Raw genomic sequence first — 25,781 nt, forward strand, 5'->3', positions numbered from 1 at the left:
TTAAAGTAAACTTAAATCTATATGTTTATTATAATACGGAAGAAAATGCATAAAATAAGGAATAACTTTTTACAATCATAGCGATTGATCGCAAGCTGTCTGATTTGTCTTCGTTCTTTAAATTTTAATAATATTATTATTTTTATTTATATATATCACTTATTTATCCTTATATTTTAGTTTTTTACTGTATTTATTATGTTTTAGTTATTTTTATAAAATAATATTATACATCATCAGAGGTAACAATTTATTTTGATAATAAAAAAATAATAATAAAAATAAAATTTAAATGCCTATATAAATGTTAATAATTAATAATGTTACCTACATAATTAAAGTACAACATGTTTTTTTTACGATATCGATGAGCTACTTTTTTTTTGTTTTCTCGAAAAAATATTATCTTTTAGTTAACCTGTGTAAGTTTTCGTTATCAGTTTTTTCTCGATTATACATTTGATAATTCTTTGTTTTTCTTCTCTGTGTTTTTTTTTCATGTTAGTCTATTTACAAGTCTAAAGTTAGTGTTACATCAAATGTAATCCACAATCGTAACTATATAATTTTTCTTTTTTTTTAAATTTTGTATATTTTCCTTAAAATATATGTACGTTAATATTGGACTCAATGTTATATATTTTGATATCTCGTTTTTTTTTATTGTAAGGTACTTTATGTTGTAATGTAAATTTTCCGTTGTTAATATAATTAAGGCGATATATTTACTTTTTTTTCTTTCTTGTTAAACATAAGGAAATGTGCATTAATTAAATGATAATAATTATGATAAAATTTTAAACTTATTTTTCTAATAACTAAATGTCACTCATTGTCCTTTTTTGTTGATTTTTTTTTGCCTTAGTGCAAACTAAACTAATTTTTGACCAGGTAAACATTTGCTTCGTCGTCCCTTTTTCTTAGTATAATACTAACAATATGATAATTAATAGGAAAAAGTACATTTAACGAACCCTACGAATGATAGTTACAAGCTAATTTCCGCGAAACAAGAAACAAAATGAACTAAAATATATGTTTAAAATAAACAAACTTTGTGAATATTTCGACTACATCAACTATTTGTACAGGAAAATAAAAATATCACAAAGTTCCTAAAACTAATATCAGGAGAGTGATACAAAAAGGTCCTTTTTTCTTTTTGAAAAAGTTTTAAGTAATTTATTTTTGTTGAATTTTGTTAAAATTAAAATAAAGCGAGGTGAGATAAGTAGGAAAATTGTCAGTTTAGACAAAATATAATTTTAAAAATTGCCAAAATTGTCGCTAAAAGACCTTTTTGTATCGGAAATTGCCATTTTTTGTGTGTCTTGAATTAATAAAAATACTTAAAAAAGCTTTTAAAAGATTAAAAATAAATATTACCACCAATTCCCAGCATTCATTGCACAATATCAATCATTTGCAGTATTTACAAGCGTTTTTGCATATGACTTCGTATTTTCTTTAAAGTTAGATAAATAGAACGTACAAGTTCTAATAGGATTTAGAACTAAGCTAATAGTTAATTATATTAGTAAAATGTAATAAAATCTTTTTATTTAACTGCATTCTCTCTTTGTGTAACAAAAAACGTTACGAAAAACTATTTTTTGTATGAAAACAAGCAAATATAAGTAACAATTTTACAGCTTCTTTACAAAAAATAACATTATTGACAATAATAATGATAAATATGTACTTTGTTTATATAAATTATGTTTTTCAAAATAAAAACGATCATGATTTTTAGATATATATTTTTTTTTGGGTTTAAATAAGTTGCTTTGATACAAAATAATATCGGTAAATTTTGCATTTTATTTTTTTTTCTCCGCAAAATTAACTTTTTTTTATTATTAAATATTACATTTATGATAATTATTAATGTTTGTTGCACTTTTTTCGAAATGGTAACAAATTTCGCTTCGTTTCATATTTAAACATAACAAAATATTAGAAACGAGCTTGTGTGCAACTGTTCAACAAAAACAATATTTATCGTTGTTTCGTTATTTTTTCCACGTATTTTGGTAAATCATTAAGTTTTTTTCTTTTTTTTATACTTTGTATAACAGCATGTTAAAACTTTTATAAAAATAATGCGTACATCGAGTGTAAGCAATATATTATTGTGAATGCATTTTATACATTTCATTTAATATTTAATATAATAATAAGCAAATATCCTTCATAATATATATTTTTAAATTGTATTTCTTAATAATATTATTATTTTTTTAAATATATATATTTATAATAATTTATAAATAAAAAGGCACATATTTTTTCTTTAGTAATATTATTTACAAATATTTGACTTGTTTGTAAGTTGCCAATTTTCACTCACATTTTATTATATATTTTATTTTGTCTGTCTTGTATTTCTCCGCATTTAATTTTCTTTATGCAACATGTTATACATAGGTATATTATTATTGATAAACATAATTTTATACATTTTGTTATTATTGTTTTATGTGTTTTTTATGTTTGTGAATTTAAATACATTTATTATTATTAAATTAATTAAAAATATATTTTAATAATAATATTTGTTGTCTTTTAACTTTGCGATGTTATTGTTGGTGTTCTTTGCTCTAATTAGGCTTTTGGAGGCTTTTCCATAAAATTTTGGAATTCGATAATATTTTTTTTTTTATTTAAATAATAAATTATTATTTTTGAAACAATATCAAATTATTATCATTGTTAGTCACTAAATGTTTTATTATAATTATTATTTATTAATAATTTACAATAAGAAATGCAAAATGCGAGAGACGTTTTCTAAAAATAAAACTTTTTATCTATATCTTTAAGAGACCTATAACATAATGTTAATAATTATATTGATATTGTTCTTAAAATTTTAACATTAATTTTTAAAGTATATCATTTATAACACAGGAAAATTATATTGGATTGGAAATGGATTCAACCTTATAAATTTTTTAAATTTTTTTTAACACTAAAAATGGAATGAAATAAATATTTTTTTTTGTTTTACGTGTTCCAACTTACTCAAAAAGGATCCCATCACAATCAGAGAGCTGTGTTATTAACGTCGTCGTTGGTATCATTGTCTGGTGTATTGTTTTATTATTCTTTTTAAGTACTGAACTTGAGAATCATTTTTCCGATTTTTGATTTGCGTTTAATTTTTGGAAAAAATACGGAGTTGGAAGACATAATATTTAAAAAAAAAATTATGAGCAGAAGCATCGACATTATTTTTATGCATTTTCTATCACTTTTTTAAATAATTATTAATTTTAGTTCTAAATTCACTATTTTTTTTTTGTAATTTGTACAGATTTCTAAATTTAAATTTGACACATTTGAGCTACTTTGTTGATGTTTTTTTTTATTTGGATGATGATTTACTTTCGGTTTTGTTGCTCGACGAGCTTTTGCAGTCTCTTGAGTTGCATCATTAGACTGTTATTGCTGCCCTCGAGTTCATCACATCGCTTTTTGTAGTCGCTGTTTGCGTGTTCAAGGAGCTCAACTTTACGCTCAAGTTGATCCATGTATTCTTTCTTCTTTCGTCGACTCTCTTGTGCGGAGATCTAAAAAATTTTTTTTATTAAAAAACATTTAAAAAAAAAAATTAAAAAATTACCTTATTCTTGATTTTCCTCCTGATTTTCTTGAGAGACTTTTCTTCGGCTTTCGTCAATGGTAGCCTCGTTGGGATCGGATATCCCTCCGCAAGTAACGTGCGCTTTTCTTCTTCCGTCAACATTAGTGTTCCCGTTGATCCTTTCTGTAAATACAAAAAAAAATTAATTTAGAATTTTTTTTATAGAAATTTCATAAAAAAAAACTTACCGGTTGGGTACTAATTAACGGTGTGTGAATGGGCTGTCTCGAACTTGAGCCATTCGTATAACCGCGTGACGAGGAATTGTTCACGGATGTTCGTCGACTGCTCGTTGCTGGTGCCTGTGGTGACAATGGAGCGTGTTCGGGACTTTGGTTACCTTCGCTTTCATCACTTGGGACTGAGGATGGAGGTGTTGGCGGTAATCCAAAGCCTAAAAAAATATTTTTTTGTTAGGAAATCATCAAAAAATTCAAGAAAAATTCACAAACCTGCTCCATTTGACTCCATTTTCACCTTCGGTATGACCATTCTGTGCGAACCATTGCCCAACATGACATTCGAGTTCTTCAACAAGCTCTGCGATCCGTTTGACATTTGAACAGTTCCATTCTAAAAGCAAAAAAATATTAATTTTTATATTTTTTTTATCATTTCAGACACTTACCTTGTGATCATATACCAAATCTGTGTTATTATATGCCGCAATGTTCGCTAAATTAACTGACGACACCGTATATCCAGCACCGCATTGCGTCGGCGACGGAGGACAACTCGATCCCGGCGATAATGGCTCTTCTTTAATCGTCGCCTCGTCCGAATCCATCTCAAAATCCGAACCACTCGTTGTCGACGATGCATCACTGCCCTTCTTCGAATGGCTGTACTTGTTGTAGCTGTGTAACGACGACAAACCATTCGCATTCAACAAGTTGTTATTACTCAAATTGTTGTTGTTGTTGTTTAGACTCGGATTATTTTGCAGCGACTGAATCAGATTAATGTAGTTATTGTTGTTGTTGTTGCTGCTGCAATTGTTGTTGTTAGCATTCGCATGGTTGACATGCTGATTACTGTGGTGTATGCTGTTCTTGTGAGCACTTTGCATGGGTATCGCGGGATAACATTCGTCCATGTCTGCAGGAAAAATAAGAAAAAAAAATCATTAATTAAATATTTCATAACAGAAAATTTTAATTATTTAATTTAGAAACATCTGTAACAACATCTCATCTTGAAAAACTGACGACAAATATTTACTTTTGATCGAGCGGAATGAGAAAAACATCGCTGCAATGACGTTATTTATCTTGAAAAGCAAACAACCTGGAAATATTTTACTTTTGACGCAATCTCACGCCACTCAAATCATCAAAACTGGAACAAAACAAAGGAGACGCCTCGTAAAAGTCCCTTTCTTTCCCCGAAATCATCATTTCACGGATTTACTTTCACTCGAAAACACAATTTTTCGTAAAAATTCGCAAAACATTCACCGAACGACGCCAACTTTCGCAGACAGAGCATCGCCGTCACTTGTAATACACACGTCACCAAGTGATTTAATTGCCATTCGGAAATTATTAAGTAATAACGAAGAGATAAGAGGACACAGGATGCACCGCATTTCACTTATCAGCCTTGACCATGACATTTTAGAAAGTAAAAATGAGATCTCAGGTTATCATCTCTTTAATTTTTTACGATTTTTATTTTATTTTTTGTCGTTTTTCATTAGTTAGAGGCTGATAAGCTGCGTCGCCGTTTAGAATTGCGAAATTAATTATCAATTTTGCATGCAAAAGGCGATTACAGCCGGTGAAAAAAGGTTATCTCTGTTTTTGTGTGTGCATGATGCGATGCAGGTGACGATGTTTGTTTAGCTAAAACGAGATTTCAAGGGCAGTCGGCTATCGTCGGACATTCAACTTTCATCGGCGGGGTCATTTTCGCGAGAATTGCGGGCACACGCGTGAAATTCTCGCTATTTTAAATTCATCCATCGATTGAACTACTCTATTACGTCTTCTGCGAACATCGCCTTTTCTTCTGTATTTTTTTTTTTTGTATTTAATGCATTCCGAAGTGGCAAACTATCAGTCGTGACTTGTGTGACAAATTAGCGTCAATTCCTTTTCAATTTGTATTCCTTTACAATTATTTTGTATTTTGTGTATGCTTAATTCACTCCAAATTGATCACTCAATCAAAATACCCATTAAACAGTTATGTGAGTTGGTGCTGTTGCGAAATTATTTTTTTTTTTAGTTTACAGAAGAAAAAAGAACGTTACACATAAATTCGCGGAATAAATGAGGCAGCGCATGAAAGAATGTTGACAGCCTCTCTTAAAATGTGTCTAACAATAGAATAAATTTAACAAAAAAACGCTGAAAAAGGGAGTGTGATTCGCATGAAAAAGTCTCATTATGGCGACAACGAGTAAAAATGCGTGCGAAATGACATCCAAGTCCCTTTTGGACACCAAAGACAAGAAATAAATTTGAAAATAATTGACATTGACATGAAAAATAACGAGAACCGAGTATATGTATAACGCGGGAAAACAAAGACCATTTGAACAAACATTGAAATATTTTTACGGTTTTTTCTTTCGCGTCATTACGACATTATCAGTCGTCGACAGATTGTTCAAATATTTTATATTTAATACTAATGATGAAAAAAAATTAGTTTTTTGATAAAAATAAATATTTGTCACTAGATCTGTTTCATAAAAATTTTTCAAAATTCGCTCCACTTACCGTCCATTTTGTTGTGCAGACTGTTGGGCGAGTCCGGCATCGAATCCCCATCGGAATTGAGACTGTACGAGTGCTCCGTCTTAATTGGTAATGGTCCAATGATGGCGTCTGTCATTAATTTATCATTCAATATGACTTGGGGAATTTTCGAATCACGATCCGAAAACCAATCAGGCATGTCTGGATCTGAGGACAACTTTAAATGGTCTTGCATTGTCTGAAAAAAACATAAAAAATAAATTAGCAAAAAATAAAAAAAAAATTTTTTTTGTTAAACAAATGATTTGCATTGCTAACCTTATCATAGACAACGAACCCCGAAAAAAAAAATATTTTTTTTTAAATTTATTTTTAAAAAACGGTGAATGAACGATATAATTTATTCAAAATATTTTAAAGACTCGAAATTCTTATTTAAATGTTATGATTACGCATCTTAACACCTCTTTATAATTTATTGTTATTTACTGAACTTACACACGTCGTAAAAATTTTTACAGCAGGTACGGCCTTACACTTGAAATATTTAACAATAAAATTATGACAGTACGTGTTTTATGCATGTCTTTGCGAAATTAGCCATCAACGACAAAAAAAAATGACTCATTAAAAAAATCTTTGAAAGTAATTTTTTTGTTTATTAAAATCTTGATGTTTTGGGTCCCACGGGATCAAACATCGGCTTTGTCTAATGATGTCAATAAATTATTAAACATTTAAATTTTATGTTAATTTTTGTCTTTCTCTTTGAAGTGAGAATTAACTTCATAGAGAAATGTTTTTTTTTTGTTTCGATAATGGCGCTTGATTCGTCTTTATCTGTAATTAATGTAAATTCGAACAAGTTCTTCATCGCAGAGATCATCGACACTTATTATATTTTTAGAGTTTCGATCAGAAATAGTATTTTTCGGAGGTCAAATACCTTTGTTTCTATGTGAAAAATGTTGAATAAACAAAAAATTTAAAAATCCCTTAAGATCAAGGGCCTTGCCTTTATTTGAAAGAAATATTTTGGCAAGCACGCAATACTTTTTTACGCGTTTTTTGTTAAGAAACAAACAAACATCATCGACGATGTCGCGGACATTGACATCAAACTTTTTTTTATTATTATTTGTATTTCTTCTTACTACCACCTTCTATAACTAGAATTGATGACTGACTGAATCTGTTTATTATTCCATGCCACAACTTGTGTATGAATATAAAGTAAATACTTGTGGTTGTTGTTTTGCCGTGTAGATGACTTTACTTCTTACTAATTCAGCAATTTGTCATGATGCGAAGATTTTACGCGATATTTCATTTCTCTCTCTTTTTTTTCTCGTTTGTTATTACTTCATCGTGCATTCATGTGGTACCTATGTGATAATATATTTTGCAAACAAAATAAGAAGAGCTCTTTTTTTGCATGTTTGTTTGTGGTTATGATGTAAAAAAAATAACAAATTTGTATATTTAAATATGAAAAAAATACAATAAAAATTTGTCAGAGATAACTTTTTGACAATATAAACACTTTGACGACAATGTCAAGGACATTTAAGTGTTTTGTTTATCTTGTTATGTATTATATATGATAATACAATAAATATAAGTATAACATAATAAAACAAAGAAAGAGAGAGAAAAATGCCTTTGAATGTATAAATTATTATACTTTATTATAAGCGAGCTAATAAAAACATCAATTCAAAATAATTACCTGTCAATGATATGACTTAACTGAAATATTTTAGTGTCTGAGTGACAAACAAAGTAAAGTGCATATAAATGCAAAAATGTATATTATAACGTTTGGTTACCTCGTTAAAGACAACAAAATGAAGGAAAAAAATAAAGTTATAGTATACAAACATTCCAGTCATACCTTCTATTTTGCGTCAGAAATGTGTATTTTTACCGTAACTAAAGAAAAAGAGCCAAGTTGTTTTTTTCTTTCTTACTTTTCATATAAAAATCGTATAAAAATATATATATTATTATAAAGTTACAATGAATAATAATAAACTTATCATTATAATTATTATTTATTTTTTTTATTAAAAAATTGCGACGATCATAAAAGTTATTTTTTAATAAAAAAAAAATATTATTATTATTATTATTTATAATTAGTACCTAGTTTGGTGTTTTTATAAAATTTTTTGGTATTTTGTTTCAATTAAAATTCTTAAATATTTTTATTTAACTTTCTTCACATTCTTTTAATTTTTTTTAATTAAAACATTAATTTTTATATATAATAAATATTATTTTTTAATGTTTATTGTTATAGTTATTATTATTATTAATAAATATTAAAGAAACAATATAATAAATAATAGATATAAAAATAAAATTTTAATCCCGAGGCTGCTGACATACTTTTTGTCCATTATGGGGTTTGTATAGTAATTATGACGTCGTTCAGTTAGAATTTATTAATGAAATAATAAATAAGTTCAGCATAAAGAGAAAGAAATAAAAACAACAAGCTTGCACAGTAAAGTTCATTTGCCTCTAAATTATTGCTTACGATGACCAAATAATACGACTTGCATTATAATTCAATGCTTATTATTGCAAAATAATTAAAATAATGACGATTTACTTCAGTCATCACATTATTTTTTTTTTATTCAGCTCAGGGAATCAAAGTATTGTAATTAGAGTGCCGTAGATTTGATTGTTTGTTTATCATGTAAAGTAAATAAAATAAATAATTACTAGGTTAGAAAATGACATTGTACAGTTGCTATCTTTCAAATTATTTGTTGTCATCATGATATTATTTTATTTAGTTTTTTTTTTTCCAACGAAGAAGATTTGCGTAAATCGCTGCAGGGTCCTGCATTGTTCCGGCGCTCCCAATAATAAAAGTTACTCAATCCGCAAATTACGCCATTGCACGTTGTTGATAAGGAAAATGGATTATTATTATTATTATTATAAACCAGTAAGTTGCACAAAATAGTTTTTATCTTAATTTATTTAATCAAACCGTTAGAAAAATACAATTTTCATATTGTATGCAAAAAACCAGCATGACCAATTTATTTATTAAGTACGTTATTATTTTTTTATAAGGTAACGCGTGCATGTCATTTTTATTATAAATACTCATAATTAAAAAAAAATAATAAATTTATAAAAAAGTGCAACGCGGTCCATAATTGGCAATATATGCAAATTTTTCTGATAGTCAATATTCTGATTTTTACTTTTTTTTTGTCTACCTACGAATATATGCAAACATAAACACCATTAGTTACGAGGGACAGATAATTAAATTTTATAAATTATTACTTTAATTGCAGAAAATACGTAGAAAACGTACCCAAAGTGATAAGAATATCGAGAATTTATGAACTGATGAATATATTATGAGGTGTTTTTATTATTTTATTTATTTACCTTTGCAGTCATTAGAATGTCGAGTTCCTGCCCGGTCGGTAATAAACTCATTAAATGCAAATTTAAATAAAATTAAAAGCTTTGTCTCCTGTTTTTTTTTTCGTAACAATAAGCAATTATTGCCAGTCTGGTACGACAGGAGTGGTTAAAAAGATAAAAAAAATAATTTCACGTGGGTTTTTTAAAAATAATTTTTAGAGAGGAAAATATTAGAAACTTCCGTACAAATGATTTTTAGCTCAAGGCAATGTCATGTCAGTCAGCCACTTACTGCAATTTATGCATTTTTCCCCCTCTCTCTTTCTTTCTAACAATAAATGTTAAAAAATACGATCATCTTCCTTGTTTATTATTATTATATTTGCACAATGCAGAGATTTATTACTACTGGCTATTAATATATATTTTTTATTTTTTTTTTTAGTGAAAATTGAATCAAGCAAAGGTCTCAAGGTCTGTCTGAAATAATTCAAATCACGATTCCCTCGGGATTTTTTTCTAATCTGAAATTTATTCGTGATGCGTGACTTGGCGCCTCGTCGATAAGACATCCAAAAATTTTACACTTGATGATTCCGTACGAGCAAAAAAAAAATATTTTTTATTATTCAAGCATGAAGACACACATTTTTCCGCAAAATACAAAAAAAAACTAATAATTATTATTTCCAATAAATGTTGCATGCATGCAGGTTTTCTTAAGAATCTTTTGTGTGTAACGTTCGTATTATTATTAAATAATTTCGCATTGAAATCAAATCAGGAACGGAATACAATAACAATGTCATGCATTCACTTGTGACATTCTTTGCGGCTTTCAAGTCGTCGTGAATAGGGAATTTCTCGACTTTTTAACGAGAAGCAGCAAGGAGGAGGCATCGTTCTTCATTGTTGTTGTTGTTGTTGTAATAATGTATAAAATAATGGCAAGAAGCTGTCGAAGACAAAAGAACATAAAACTATGTATGGATGTAACTGTACATAATATTGAATAGTCGTCCAGACATTAAGTAGCATAAATAAAGAAGAATTACCTAGTTTTTCAATCAAGATTGCAGAAAAATAATACAAAAAATGCATATCCCGTATAAATACTTGTCGATGCCAAACACAAGAAGACGACGAGAAAAAAGCCAATTGTTTGCTTTCTAAGCTGTTGTTGTTTCGTTGCTCATTTTCTATTTATAGTGGAAGAAGCAAGAACCTGCTTTGCGGAATTTTTTCCTGGGATTGCAAATAACGCAACATTGTAAACAATTCCAGCGATAAAATGAAAGTTGGCTCGATTCCAATGTGTCACGAAGAGGTCATCCTCTCACTACTGATTGATGAGCCAAGAAGGTTTCGCAAAAAAAAAAATTTAAATATTAAACCTGCAAAAGATATCACTAAATTGATCAATTAATTGAACAACAACATCGAAAAAAAGGCATTTTGTAATGCCTCAGTAGATATAATTCAACTTTGCACTACCGTTGCAGCAACTACACACGTGAGAAATAATCAAGCGTCAGTTTTTACACGATTCATAAGACAGAACAGACACTTGAATTGAAACTAAATTAAGCAATTACCGGTAGAAATACGAGCATAAAATGTACGGAGAGTAGACAATATGGTGTTTGTTAGATTTATAATAATAAAAATAAAAATAGTAATAATAGGTACAAAATGTGCACGGCAATGGAGTACGATGCCAAACAATAATAATAATAAAAACGTGTTTAGTTTCACTTTCACCTTCGTCCGTTGCTTGTTTCAAGCATTTTTTTGTGTGTGTGTGTTGTATGTTGTGCTCATTTTACTTTGATATAAAATACCTTAGGTCATGTTTTTGTTCTCGTTTAATAATAATAACAACACAAAATATTTGTGAGTATGTGTCTAGGTAACTTTTAATCGTCTGTCTCGGTGAATGTCTCTTGTAGGTACATGAAAATTATGAATGGAATCTCTGGAGTATGATTGTCATTTTTTATTTTTAGTTAATATTAATAATTATTTTTACATGTATATTAAAAATATATGTTATACATATTTAACATATTATTTAACAGTCTATGAACTTTTCAAATTTTCTGCAATTTTTTTTTTATTTGACTTTAATTTTTTAATTTTTTTTTCATTATTTTATAATTTTAGATAATTCGAAAATATTTTTAAAATTAATTTTTATTAATATATTTATAATATTGATAATTATTTATAAATTTTATTATTTTTATTATATTTTATAATTTTTTAATATTTTTATATTTATTATTTTTTTTTTTTTATTTATTTTTAATATAAATATTTTTATTTAATAATATTTAATATTTAAAAAACTTTTTTAAAATATTATTATTCAATATTTATTACAAAAATTAATATTTTTATTATATATATTTATATTTTTTAAAGATCTATTAAACAACTTGAAAGTTTAACAATTTTATATATTAAAAAATTAATCTAAATTTTTAATTTTTTAAGGATAATTTTAATATATTTTTTAGATTATTTAATTTTGAATTATTTTAAATACTAATTCAAATATAATTTATTTAAATTATTATTCGTATTTTTTTTACGTTGAACATAATAAGAGAAATTCAAGAATATTATTTTTTAAAAATCAACTTGAAAATATTAAAAAAATAAAAAGAATAAAATTTTAAACTTAAAATTCAATATCAACTATAAATTAATTAAATTTCTTTAAAATTCCAGGAATTCATGTTCTTCAAGACACGCGACCGATAATCAAAACATTTTATGTTTATAAATTTAATGAAAACATATGCATCATAACGCTTTATTTACTACTAGATTTACAAATGTTTACATTATAATAAAAGTAATAAAAAAATTCTAAGTGCATTAACAAGAAATCACGCCGCATCACGAAAACTTGTTGAACTTCCATTTCATGCCGAAAAACAAAATAAACAAAAAATTTTTATATTCATTCACTAAATTTCGGCTGATTCATGCATTTTTTTCTCGTTAGTGCGGATAAACAAAAAGATTGGTAAGTAAGTGTAAGCTAAATTAGAAATAAAATTGTACAAAACTATTAAAGTTACTGAACCATATAAAATACCGGACGTCCATTTTTGTTTTTCCCTATTTTTTTTTTTGGTGTGTGAGAGACGCGTCATTGTTATTTATTCACTTTTTTCGGTAGTGAGTATTGTTTATTATTTTTTAAACATCAACATTAGCCAAGTAGAGCTACATCATCGTCGTCATAGGTGTTACGTTTATTGTTTTCGGGATTTTTTTTAATTTAATTTTTTTTTGTTGGTAAAAGTAGAAGATAATGAATTTTTTGGTTAACGAGTATGAAATGTGTCAGCAGATGATAAAGTTGAATTAATTATCATATTTAATTGTGTGGAGTTGTTAATTAGCGATGAGTTTAATTGTGGAAGAAGCAATTGTTGTGCAGGTTTATTTATAGAGCTTATCATTAAAAAAATAAAGCAGTGTAAGAAACCGAAAATGGATCGTGTGAAAGTTGATGGGAAGCTTCTCACAGTAGAATAATTTTTTTTCGCGATTTTTTTTTTTTTTTTGTAAAATTGATTTTTGCCACACGCCGACCTTTCATATTTATATCAAACAACACGAACTTGCAAAAAAAAAATAATAATAAATTTCCAGCTATCCAGGAAGTTTGCGAAGGGAAACACTCAATTATTATTGATTCAAAAGTGAATATAAATATCTATTCTTAGAACAATTATGTTACATTTCCTCATGTGTACTTTTATTTTATGCGAAAAAAACGCTTATTTGTCCTTTATTCTAATCTCTCACTATTATTGTAGGCAAAAAATAATAAATATAAAGGTTATTGATGTCAAACAAAAGGCGAAAAAACTTATCTGGGACACAATCCGCATCATAAAGTCGGAGATGTGAAGTGAAGTGAGCGCATAGAACAAAAGAAAAAAAAATAATAATAAACAGAAGACACAATTCACAGAACACTGACAACAATAACAGCAGCAACAACAACAACGACAGCTAGCAAGAAAATAACAACAGAAGAGAAAGATACAATTTAATACAACAAATTAATTGAATTATATTCAGTGTACGTGTAAATGCAAGTCTGCGAGAAAAAAAAATCTCATGTGCTAAGTTAATTTTATTACATTTTATTCTTACTTGCTACTCTCTCGTATTCATTTTAGTCTCATATGATAATAATATTATTAACTGCATTGTCCGGTCTCGACAGCAGTGTGTAATAACGTGTGTCAAGAAACCGGTAGATGCGAAAATAAGATTTTTAATGAAATTTTGGTTGATTTGCTTCGGCATAAGCGCTCTTTGTATGTAAAAATTTTTAAATTATAAAAAAAATTTTTTTATTTAAAAAAAATAAATTTAATAATAATAAAATTAAATTAATAACAAAATAATTTGAATATTACCTATAAAATGAAATTTATTTAATGTTATTAAAAAATAATTGTTTCAAAATTAAATATTTTTTAATCATAAATAATTTTATTTTAAATTAAATAAAGAATTATTTTATATATTTAAAAATTAAAAAAGTTTAAAATTTTTATAAAAAAATAAAAAATTTTAAATTCTAAAAATTCTTTAAAAATTTAAATTTTCTTTAAAAATAAATTAAAAATTTTAAAAATTTAAAAAAATTATTTAAAATCTTAATTAAAATTTTATTTTTAAGAATTCATTGTATGGAATCATTATGTTTTAAAAAATTTTTTAAAAAAAATTATTTATTTGAATAAAATATTTTTTTTCTTCAACAAAACATTTATTCACGATTGTTGACTTTCTTTAAAAAAATTATTTATGATAAAATTTAAAAAATTACTTAATAAATTAAAATTTTTATATGATTATATGATTGATATAAAATAATTATATTTAATTAAAAATTTAATTTAAAATTATTTTTTTTAATATAAAAATCAAGACAAAAATTGATAAATTGATTTTTTTTTTTAATATTTAACATTTATAAAATTTTATAAAAAAAAAACTTTTTTTTTTAAACTAACGGACAGACTCAAAAAAATTCCTGACATTTTCATTTAAATAAAGAAAAAAAAACAATCATAGAAAAGCTCACTTAGATCAATACGATACAAAACGAATCCACAAGAATGTTGAGCGACAGAGAAGGAAATTGCTCATTCAACAAGTGTATTTTCATGTTGTTTTTATGCCACTAATTCAGCGTGTTTCACATCTTTTTTTTTCTTCCATTCTTTCTCTTTCCTCGTTTTTTTTCTGTAGATGTTTTCATTGTTTTGTTGTGTTTTCAATTTATGATAGATTTTTACAGCATGACATATTCTGGGAGCACTCGAGAATTTCTTCACAGCGCGCAATTAACGTTCTATTCTCGTGAAATCTCTTGACGATACCACGATATTCTCTCTCTTGCGCTCAAGTGGAAGGTCATTCACATTTACGCGCGCGTTTTTTTTTTGCACCACATCATAATGTTGTAAATAGTATGTCGATGTAAGTCAAAACGATGTAACATAAATATGTTAAAGTTGTTGTTGTTGTTATTTTTTATGATTAAGATTACGATGATAATGGATATTTTTGTCTAGAATGGAGAAAATTGCGTTATGCCGTGTTGTGTCACGACTTTATTTGTGTCTGGCTTTACTTCCTGTGAACTTTGATGAGTCTTGTGGTTTCTTGAGGAATGCAAAAATTAACTCGCCAGAGAAAAAAATTTGCTATTAGATTTGGCACATCAACCTTTGTACCTCTGACATCTGGTCATAGCACACTTTCTCATTTTTTTCATCGTAACTCGAGAGAAAAGTAGAAAAAAGCGAAGAAAGATTAACCATGACCATGAAGAGTTGATGAGAAACCGTTAAACGGAATTATTGGAAGTTGCCAATTTTGCTCGGGCTTTGCAAGAGAACCGACGCAACTCTTTTAGAACATGGAAAAAACACATTTATTGACATGTTTATACTCTCTCGCAGCGCGGTTGGATGTCTGCTAAAGTAATTATCTTGTACGATGCCATAAATTCTTCGATATCATATTCTGGTCTTGTGTGTTGCGCATGTGATGAGAAAAAGAAATTAACCCGATGTCAAAGCCATAAGAGGTCATTATGTCATCATCAAGTGTTTTAATGCTAGAAAAAAATGTGCGTCAGATTTCTTTGTGTAAAAAGTTAAAAAAAAAATATTGAAGAGTGAAATACAAAACCAAAACCGCCTTTCACTTAGCTGGCTCGCTCGCTGATGCCCACAATGAACATGAAGCATAATTATCTTCGCGAAACATAAATCAGTGCCCTAAATACCAGGAATTCCTTTTAAATATATGTTTGTTGTGTATATTCTTGCAAGAATTAAGTCAATTAAATTTAATGCTCTTTTCTTTCTTTCTCTCTCTCTCCTCACTTCATCTTGTACCAATCCACTCGTCTGTGATCTTTTTGTTTAAAATTCGTAATCATGCCAATTTTTTTTCACCTGTTTACTTTGCGCTCATGAATAGAATGGAAGAAAGAAAAAATGTTTTGCGTTGTTCAAGAGTTCACGTTTTCTGAATACTTTCTTCTCCGTTTCGTTTTTGTGTGAATTTTCTTTTGAACATTTCATTAATTACGTCTCTCAATCACAGACAGGAGCGTTTTTGACATTTTTAAGTGTCTGTCGCGGTGGTCCGCCCAAAAAATTATTTAAGTACTTTTCCATTGGACCGTTATTTAGTCATTTTTTTACAACAAATCAAACAAACATCAATGAATTTGGACAGGGTCGAAAAATTTTTTGGCTGGTTTTTGACCTAAGTCACGCTTTTGCTTGAGATTAAGTTAAAATTAGAATCAAGCTTTTTAAATCTATTTATGTATTTTTAAGTAAAAATTTTAAGTTAAAAAAATATTAAACTATTTAAAAAAAAATCCATAAATAAAATAATAAATTAAAAATTAAATTAAATTTTATTTATTTTTAAATTTTAATTTAAATTATTTTTAATAAAATAATTTTTTTTTAATTTTTAAATTTTAATTGAATATAAAATTAAATTAAATTTTAAAAAATAAAAAAAAATAATTAAAAATTATAAAAAAATATGAAAAAAATATTAAAAAAAAAATAAATAAATAAAAAAAATAAATAAATATATTTAAAATGAATATTTTTATTAAAAAAGGTTAATTTTCGGCGAAAAATTATTTTTTTTTATACGTAAGTTTAAGACAAAAAATTTATTTTTTTAAATTTATTTGACTTAATTTGTTCAAAAATTTTTATTAAAAAATTAAGTCAACTTATTTTAACTTTTAATTTTAAATTTAACTTTAAAATTTATTTAAGTCTTAGATTAATTCCAAGAAGAAAAAAAATAGTAAAAAGCAAAATTATTTCCTGACCCTGAATTTTGCTCTAAGCCTTTACAATTTTACATGAAGATTTGTTTTGGCAAACACAAATTATCCAAATGATTAATGACAATTTTTTTTCTTTTACCTTTCAAACGTGACCTACTTTGGTGATCAGCACGTGCCAAATAGATTTTTCGCGTTAATTATTTATTCGAAACGTATTGATTTAATAAAAAAGGTGCTTCATGCGTCATTAAAGACGATACTTCCGACTTGACTTCCTCAAAAAATAATTTCTTTTGTTTTCTTTGAACACCGTAAGTCTCTGTATTTGGTGCCTGATTGAAATCTGCATTTCTGTGGAATTCTGATCGATCGTGCCATACGGAAAACGTTCAGACAACGAGACGCCCCCATTACTGCAGTTTGTGCAAGTTGTCTCTATGAGTAGGCAAAAAAGTGCAGTTTTTGTCTTTCTCTCAGTACACAGTCCAATTAACATTCCTACCTAGTTTTGTTGCTGTAACGAGCGACAACGAGCGACGCATAACGAAGAAAAAACAACAATGTTGTCTGTTTGTAATAAATGTATGATAAAATAAGCAAAAGTTGTACAATAATAATAAATAGAAAAGTGCGGATTACATCAATTGTGTAATTTATGTACTCTCTCTCACTCTCTCGCTGTTTCTCCACGTTTGATCAGCGGAATTTTCCAAAAAGGAAGTCGACTCGAGAGAAACTTGTCATAAAAAAAAATCCTATCAAACCTTCTCTTTTACTTAATTCATTAATAAAACATTTTTTCCGCCGTTACAAAAAAAAAATCACAAAAAATTACATGTTCACAGACATGATCTGCATCACTAATAAACTCGCAAGTCGCCGATCTAACAGCCATTCGCATGAAAATTGAAGAATTTATAAGCAGGGTGTGGTTTTAATGTGATTTCTATTATGTCTGTGCGCACCATTTTCTAACTTGAAGTGTTTATAAATAACTAAAGTCTAACTTCACTCTCAGCAATATCGATAGGAAATAGCTTAGCACGAAAAAAAAATCTCAAGCTGGTACGAAAAGTGAGTTATTGTCTTGTTACGGGGGATTTTTTTGTGTTTGTGCGCGAAACAATTGAATCATTTAGAGAAGAAATGGGTGTATTGTCTGTTTAGCAACAATTTTTCGGCTTTCACAAGATCATCGATTAGCGACGTAGCGATGTTGAAGAAGAAGAGAGAAGAATGGATCAAAACAAAACAAAACATTTTAAAAAAACTACAATATAAACCGTTGATTTTGAGAATTGATGCCCACCATCAAAGTACGAAAAAATATGTTAACAATCTGTTCCATTTTTTGCTTGTTTTTTGTATTTTTAATGTGTTACTCTCGTGAATATCGGTCGTTCACATATGAAACACGCAAAAAATATTCTAAAACTGGTCGATACAGTTATATTGATTATTTATAGTGGGTTTTTGGGTAGAAATTATTTTTTTTTGCTTAGATCATAAAGCGGAAATGAACTAAAATTTTACAAAAAAAAAATAAATAAATAAAAATTCTAAAAAAAAAAAAAATTAAATTTAATTTTAAAAAATTATTCAAATATTTTTAAAATTATTTAATTTAATGTTTTTTTCAATTTAATTTTCAAATTTAATATTTTAAATAAGTTTCTTTTTATTTTATTTTTAATCATTTTTATATTTAACCATTATAAAATAATTTAATAAGATAAATAAATAAAAAATAAATAATAAAAAGATAAATAAAAAAAATAATTAAATATGTATTTAGAAATAAAAAATAATTAAATTATTTTTTTTAAAACAGGAAAAAAAATAAAATATCTGTTTTAAATAAAAAAATTAATTTAATTATTTTTTTATTATTTATTTTAAATTTTTATTTAAATTTATTTTTAATTTTTTTTATAAATTAATTTTTTTTTCTACTTTTAAAAATTTCAACTTCAATACCCAAAATTGGCCCATTTTTTTAGACTTTGAGCTTAATTGCCATTTTTTGTAAAAAAAAAACATTTAATGGACAAAAAACCCAATTATCCCAATCTTTTGTCGGAAATCCCCTCAAGAAGATCACCGAAAATGAAGAAGTAATCAACTTTATAATTTTTTTCGTGCCTTGTCTCTCATATGTAACCCACAAATTTACTCGAGTCATGTTCATATTTTGACTCTACAGACCGCTCGGAGGCTTTTAATTCTCCAAAAAACACTCGAAAATTGATCTATCAAAAAAGAAAACCGTTATTTCCCCATCTCTCATCGCCATTTCTTTATTATTAATCTCATCGACGACGACAACGACGACGCATGTGCCGCAAGATTATAACCGGATTTGATTTCTACTTTTTTTTATTCTTCAAATTCGATTTTTTTTTGTTGTTTTGTCTTATTACTCATTTTGTGCACGATTCCCTTCCGCATGTTGTTTAATTTCTCCATTAATTGATTTTTTTTCGATTGTATTTTTTTTTTGCAAATACAAGCGTGGCTGCTTTTTAATTAAATGACCAGCGAAAAAAAAAGAACCGTTGCTCAATCAGGCAAATTAAGTTTCCTCGTTGTGTCACCAAAAGAGGTTTTATGTTCGAAAAAGTTAAATACACGACAGGTCAAATTAAAATTTTATGTCTTTTTGTGTCCTAAGTATGATTTTTTTTTGGTAACACCGCAAAAAAAAAAAAAATTAATCTGACATGATTTGCAAGACGAGCAAAAAAATGTTGTAGGATGCTCTTCTTGTAAATCGCTTAGTCGCTGCATAAAATTGCACTCATTGCTGTGTACTTTCATGTCACTTTTATTGGTGTCACGTCAGTAATTATCTCATTTTAATGCAAAGAGATTAATCTCCTGACATTTCATTCAGTTGCGCTTCTCTCCATATAAAGTACTGTTTAAAATTTTTTTTTCTTTTAATTTTCTTCTTAACTCTTTTTTTTTCTCGTGAGGATTGTAAAGTAATTTTTAATGTTTTAACGCAATGTTTCAAGCAAACATTCACTTTTTATTTTAAACAAGAATCTCGAGTCTCCGCAGTCTTCAAGATGTTATGTAATGGCAATTGCTGCAAAGTGAGTGAGATCGATTCTAAATAAATAAATTTATATTTGTTTTGGTTTAACATGCAGGCGCAAAAAAAAATGCTGAAGAAGAAGAGAAGAGAAGATAATCGTGACTTTATCAATGACACGGAATATTTTAAAAGGAGGATTTAAAATGTTGCAATAGTTGGGCCATTTTTCGCTTGTTCAGCAATTATAAGTGAATGAAGCAATTTTTTTTTCGATTAGAAAGCTTCGCGTTGCCACAAAAAATTATTTTTTTTTTTATAAATTTTATTATTTAAATTCCCTCCAAGGTTGTTTGGAAATCCCCTATTTTATTGTTTATTATTCCGAAAATCTTTGATTTTAATGGGTTTTGTCACTAAAAAGTGCATTTTATTGAATTATAATTGCTTGTGATTCCCCTTCTCGCCTCCAAGCAACGAAAAATTCAATTTTTTTCGTGTAAAACTAATTTATTTTTTTTGCGAAACCTTGATCCCAACTTCACTTCTATTAACTTTCAAGTCTCGTTCCTGCATAGTTTGTAAATTACTTTACTTGCTATTGATGTTTCGACATAAATAAATAACTCTAATTACTCGAGAACCTTAGAAATGTTTTAAAAAAAAAAAAATTTTTTTCATGTCATCGTCGTTCGTTCGTTCATTGGAAGTGTGGTATGACATCACTTTGATGAAATTCGAGCCTACTTACTTACTTTGCGAACGTGTTCAAGGTATGGCAATGCAAAATCTGTGGATCAGTCAGTAACAAACTTGTTGACAAATGATTTGGACTTACCTAGAAATAGAGAGAAAAAGAAAATTATTTCCCATGAATTTCAAAGAAATATTTCAGATAAGGAGTTTTTCGAGATAAATTAAGTTCTAATAGTAACAAGAAAAGTTTTTACGAGTCATTTCACGTGAAATTCGTCAGTGTGTCAATAATGTGAGAATTTTCCGCTGTTTATTTGTTTTTGATATTATCACTATCTCGAAAGAGGTCGGCGATGAGTTTGGGTGAGTCAGTGAACAAATAAATTATTATAAACGTAAAATTTTAAATATTTTTACAATTTTTGGTTTAACCAGAAATTTCTTGTTTTCAAGTAGTTGTCTCATTGGCGGATTTCGGATTTAGAACAAAAAAAATATTTTTTAATTTTTTTACGAAATAAAAAATATTTATTTCCTTATATTAAAAAATTAAAATAAATTTTAATAAAGTTAATAAAATAATTAACTAAAAAATAAATTAATTTAATTAACATTTAATTTAATTTTTTAGTTCAACTAATTTATTTATTTAATTAATTAATTAAAAATTATATTAATTTTATTTTTTATTAAAATTAATTTTTTTAAAAATATTTATTAAAAGTTCTATTTTTCTTTGGATTAATTATTTTTTTTTTTAATTTATTTTAATGAAATTAATTTGAATCAAATTTTAATTTTAAATTAATTAAATCATATTTTTATATTAAAATAGTAATTTTTAAAATTTTTCATTTTTTTAGCATTTTTAGCAATTACAAAAAAAAGTTTATTGCCATTTCTCGGAATCTGTTCAAATGTTCTTGAAAGTTCGGTATAAAAACAGAGATTTATACTTAATTAAATACCAGTTACTCGTATTTACATGTTTTTCAAACAAACATCTCTATCTGTCTACTACCACACATAATACCTCGTAGACTAACGATTAAGCGATAAATAACGACCATGAACTTGACTTTTATTGACTTAGAGCTTTTCGTATTTTTTGTCGGTACATTTCCATCATTTCCCGTTGTCCCAAATATTTTTCGCGCAAAACTTTCTCCAATCACGAGCGAATGACCTTGTCAAAAAATGTTGAAAATTTTTTTTTTTCAATGTAAGTCACATTATTACGCTAAAATAATAAAAATATCTACAAAATAAATTAAATTATCACATGTCACCTCGGTATGGCACAGAATCGTGCACAACTCGCACATACACTGAAACACATGAAGAGAGAAAAAACCGGCGTTTTATGACTATGACCGGCGTTTTGATTACGATTACGCAATCTATAATAATAATATATGTATACAAATATATAAAACAGACATACGTTCGTGCGTCGAGTACAGCAGGCGGCATGGCATGGCGCGTATGGTGAAAAAAAAAGTGAGTGACCATTCACATTATTATCAATTATTATTTGTTTCATGTTGTTCATGTTTTTTTGATGATGATTGCCAAAGCGCGAGATGCGAAAGACCTTGATTTGTTCTAATTACCTAGAAACATTTTTTTTCGGTACAATTAGAAATGATGTTTTATCGCAATTTCTTGGCCTTCAAAATTTTTTGTTTTTGTTGTCTTGTCTCTCTTATCAAGACTGTGAGTTTTTTTTTTTAATTATAGACATTTTTTATGAAATAAAGAAGAGAAATAGAGAGAAATGTTGTATATTGAGCGATGGTAATTAAAATTGCATGCTTCATGATTACTCTTATCTTGTTTACTGATTTATTGTCTGTATTTCTGTGCGCGCAGGTAGCAAAGGCAAAAATTAGTTTGTGATCATTCATTATGAAATTAAATTGATTTTAATTATTACATGAGGTAATTGATGCCGGTGATTTACCTCGGAAGCGTTCATTTTCATCTTTCTTCAAGTTATTTTTTTATTTTATTTTAGGCTGATTTTAAATTTATTTTAAACTTTTTTTCCTTACTTCATATGAAAAGTAAAAAAAATAAATCGAATTTAATTAATTAAAATAAACAAATAAAAAAAATTAAAATGACGGATTTTTAATAAATACTTTTAAATATTTATATGAATAAATAAATTTTTAAATAAATATACCTTAATGCTTTAAATTTTTAATATTTTTTAACATTTTAATATTTTTTCAATATTTTAAATACTCAATTTATTTTAATTAATTTTTTTAATTTTAATTTAATTTTTTTAATCTCTTTATTACTAAAATTTTTGTCCTCAAAATTATAAAATTTTACAAAAAAGAAAAATTTTACGAAATAAAAAATACTTTCATTTGCCTTGTTAAGCTTTCATCTTCAAAAGTTGAATGATTTAAATTAAATAAATAAATAAATTAATTATTATTTTTTTTTTGATAAATACTTTTTAAATTTTTATCTTGAAGTTTTCTGAATTAAAATTAATTTTTTTTTTAAATGAACGAAAATTAAAATTTTGTATGAAAAATTGTTTCATAATTTTTTATTTTTTTCAACACAGTTATTTCGAAAAAAAAATTTAAAACAAAAAAAGTTCAAAATAATTTTTTATCGACTTTAAGTTGTTGATGATCAGTGACCCGCCATTCAAAATGCCATAAACTGCATACAAGACATAAAATTTCCGATGTTATTGAACTGTGTGGTGCTTCTTTAATAACTTGTTGATCGACCATAAAATCGATGATCTTTTAATTTACACGCGTTGTTGTCTCGTATTTTATGTGTCTGCAGCAAAGCGAGTGCCAGTGCGTGTCTGTACTGAATATTAATAATAAATCGGCAAACAAACAAACAAAACAAAAAAAAAATATTTTAAAAGAGGTGAGGTGCGTAACAGTACAAATACGCACGTTGCGTACAAACAAAAATATTTTTCTGAGATTTTTTTGTCCGTACAAAGAGGTTATTCACCTGCTGCCAAGTTGTTTGCTCTTTTTTTTTGGTGGTTATTAGATGCGAATGTAGTGACGACATGACAACGATATTTAGAGGTGATGATGATGATGACAAACAGGTTGGTGTGAAATTTTTGGAGATAATATTTCCAAGTAGTCGTGGGATGCCAAACTTTTTTTTTGTGTTTCTTAATGCGAAAGAGATCATCGTCCTCTCCGAAGATTGCAATGATACACAAAAAAAAACTTGAAATCCATCAAAATTGTTTATGTTTTTTTTTTAAATCGTGTTCATAAATCATTTCGCGTTCAAAATTATTAACTGTGATTGTTTTAACATGCAACGAACCAAATTCTGGATGATTGGTGAGACATTTCTGATGAACTTAAAAAAAACACATGTACCATAAAAGATCAAAAAATGCACTTTCGTCATAAAAATTTTGTACAAAAACATGAAAAATGAATGTGGATCAAATTCTTTTTGTTTTTGCCCAAAAATATGTTTAAAAAGTCATTTTTCTTTCATTTTTTTTTATTTTTCATGAGAACGTGCAATAAGGAAATGTTCTCATTCTCATCCATTTTTACTTTATCGCGTGTATTGCTTATGGATTTATCATTTTGTCTTATTTTTTTCGGAAAAAAAAAACCAAAAAAAATCTTCGTTAATTTAAGAAAAAAAAAATTTTTTTGGGCAATATCACTTCTCATGACATGCGAACAACTAAAATTGCTTTAAAATAAAGACAATGCACCTTTAGGCCAAATAATTTCTCGTTATTTTAACGATTTATCAAAGTCCTAAAGGTACAGTTGTAATACTTTGTTTATGTCATGTTCGTTGCAAGAAAAGGGCCGACACATTCCCTTTTTTTATTATTGTTATTATTTTTGCTTTCCTTTAAGGTAGGTTTAAATATCTTTTGTGATGATGCCTACATACGCGCGCATTTTAATGTGTTCCACTTTTCTTTTTGTTTTGCTTTGTTTTTCTGGCTACTCTCTTTTTTTGCTGTTCTTCTGCACGTCCATCGAATTATTTGCGCATAAAAAGGTTGCTTGCTTATCACATCTTCTTATTAATTTATTCTTTTATCATTCATTTTTTTTCCTTTTATTTGTTTATTATTAGCTCCTTTCTTCGCCCTATGGGTTGAAAATTGTTGAATTTACCTCATATGGGGCTATTTTACTTCCTTATTTTAGAAAAGTTGTTAATTTAACATCTTATGGGGTCAATTTAACCTCTTTTAGAGTTGATCTTCTACAGCTCTAAAAAAATAATTTATTCAGGAGGTAAATTTCATGGTTAATTTAACCTTCTTAGATGTAAATTTAATTCTTTAAGGTGCTAATTTAGCCCCTTATGAGAATAGTTTAATCGCTTTATAGATTATTTAAATCCCTTATGAGAAAAAAAAGATCAAAAGGGATTTGAATAACTTCTTAAGGGGTTAAATTAACCTCTCAATGTATTAATTTAACCTTGCCAGGGATTAAATTAACCTCTCAAGGGATTAATTTGAGATGTTAATTTAATCCCTTATGATGTTAATTTAGTTCCTTTAGAAATTTTTTTAATCCCTTGTGATAAAAAGGAATAAAAATAACTTTTCAAGGGGCTAAATTAACCTCTAAAGGGATTAATTTAACACCTCAAGAGGTTATTTAACATCTCAAAGGAACTAAATTAATATCCAAAGATGTTAAATTAACCTCTTGAAGGAATTATTTTTAGGGCTCTTGATGATCTAGCTCAAAGGAGGTTAAACTGTCCCCATAAAAGGTTAAATTAACTCTTTTCCGAAAAAAAAAAAAATTATTGAATTAACCCTTCAAGGACTAAATATCACCCCTTTTTAATCCACAGATCGCACAAATTATAAGAGGAACAAATAAAAGCAAAAAAAAAATGTTGCAGGCAGACAAGCAAGCAAGC

At 27.0% G+C, this 25,781-nt stretch overlaps 1 protein-coding gene across 1 annotated transcript in view; it reads right to left on the bottom strand.

Moving 5' to 3' along the window:
• Positions 1-3,383: 3,383 nt before the first annotated feature.
• LOC134838371 (cyclic AMP response element-binding protein A) overlaps positions 3,384-25,781 on the bottom strand; it is a 50,811-nt gene continuing 28,413 nt past the window's right edge. The window contains exons 2-7 of the mRNA XM_063853887.1: positions 6,373-6,589; positions 4,275-4,744; positions 4,099-4,219; positions 3,835-4,040; positions 3,626-3,769; positions 3,384-3,572 (exon numbers count right to left, since the gene is read on the bottom strand). Of these exons, the coding sequence (XP_063709957.1) occupies positions 3,384-3,572; positions 3,626-3,769; positions 3,835-4,040; positions 4,099-4,219; positions 4,275-4,744; positions 6,373-6,589 (1,347 nt within the window). The remainder of the gene's footprint in view (positions 3,573-3,625; positions 3,770-3,834; positions 4,041-4,098; positions 4,220-4,274; positions 4,745-6,372; positions 6,590-25,781) is intronic.

Source organism: Culicoides brevitarsis, chromosome 1 (assembly GCF_036172545.1).
Source record: "Culicoides brevitarsis isolate CSIRO-B50_1 chromosome 1, AGI_CSIRO_Cbre_v1, whole genome shotgun sequence".
Taxonomy (NCBI): domain Eukaryota; kingdom Metazoa; phylum Arthropoda; class Insecta; order Diptera; family Ceratopogonidae; genus Culicoides; species Culicoides brevitarsis.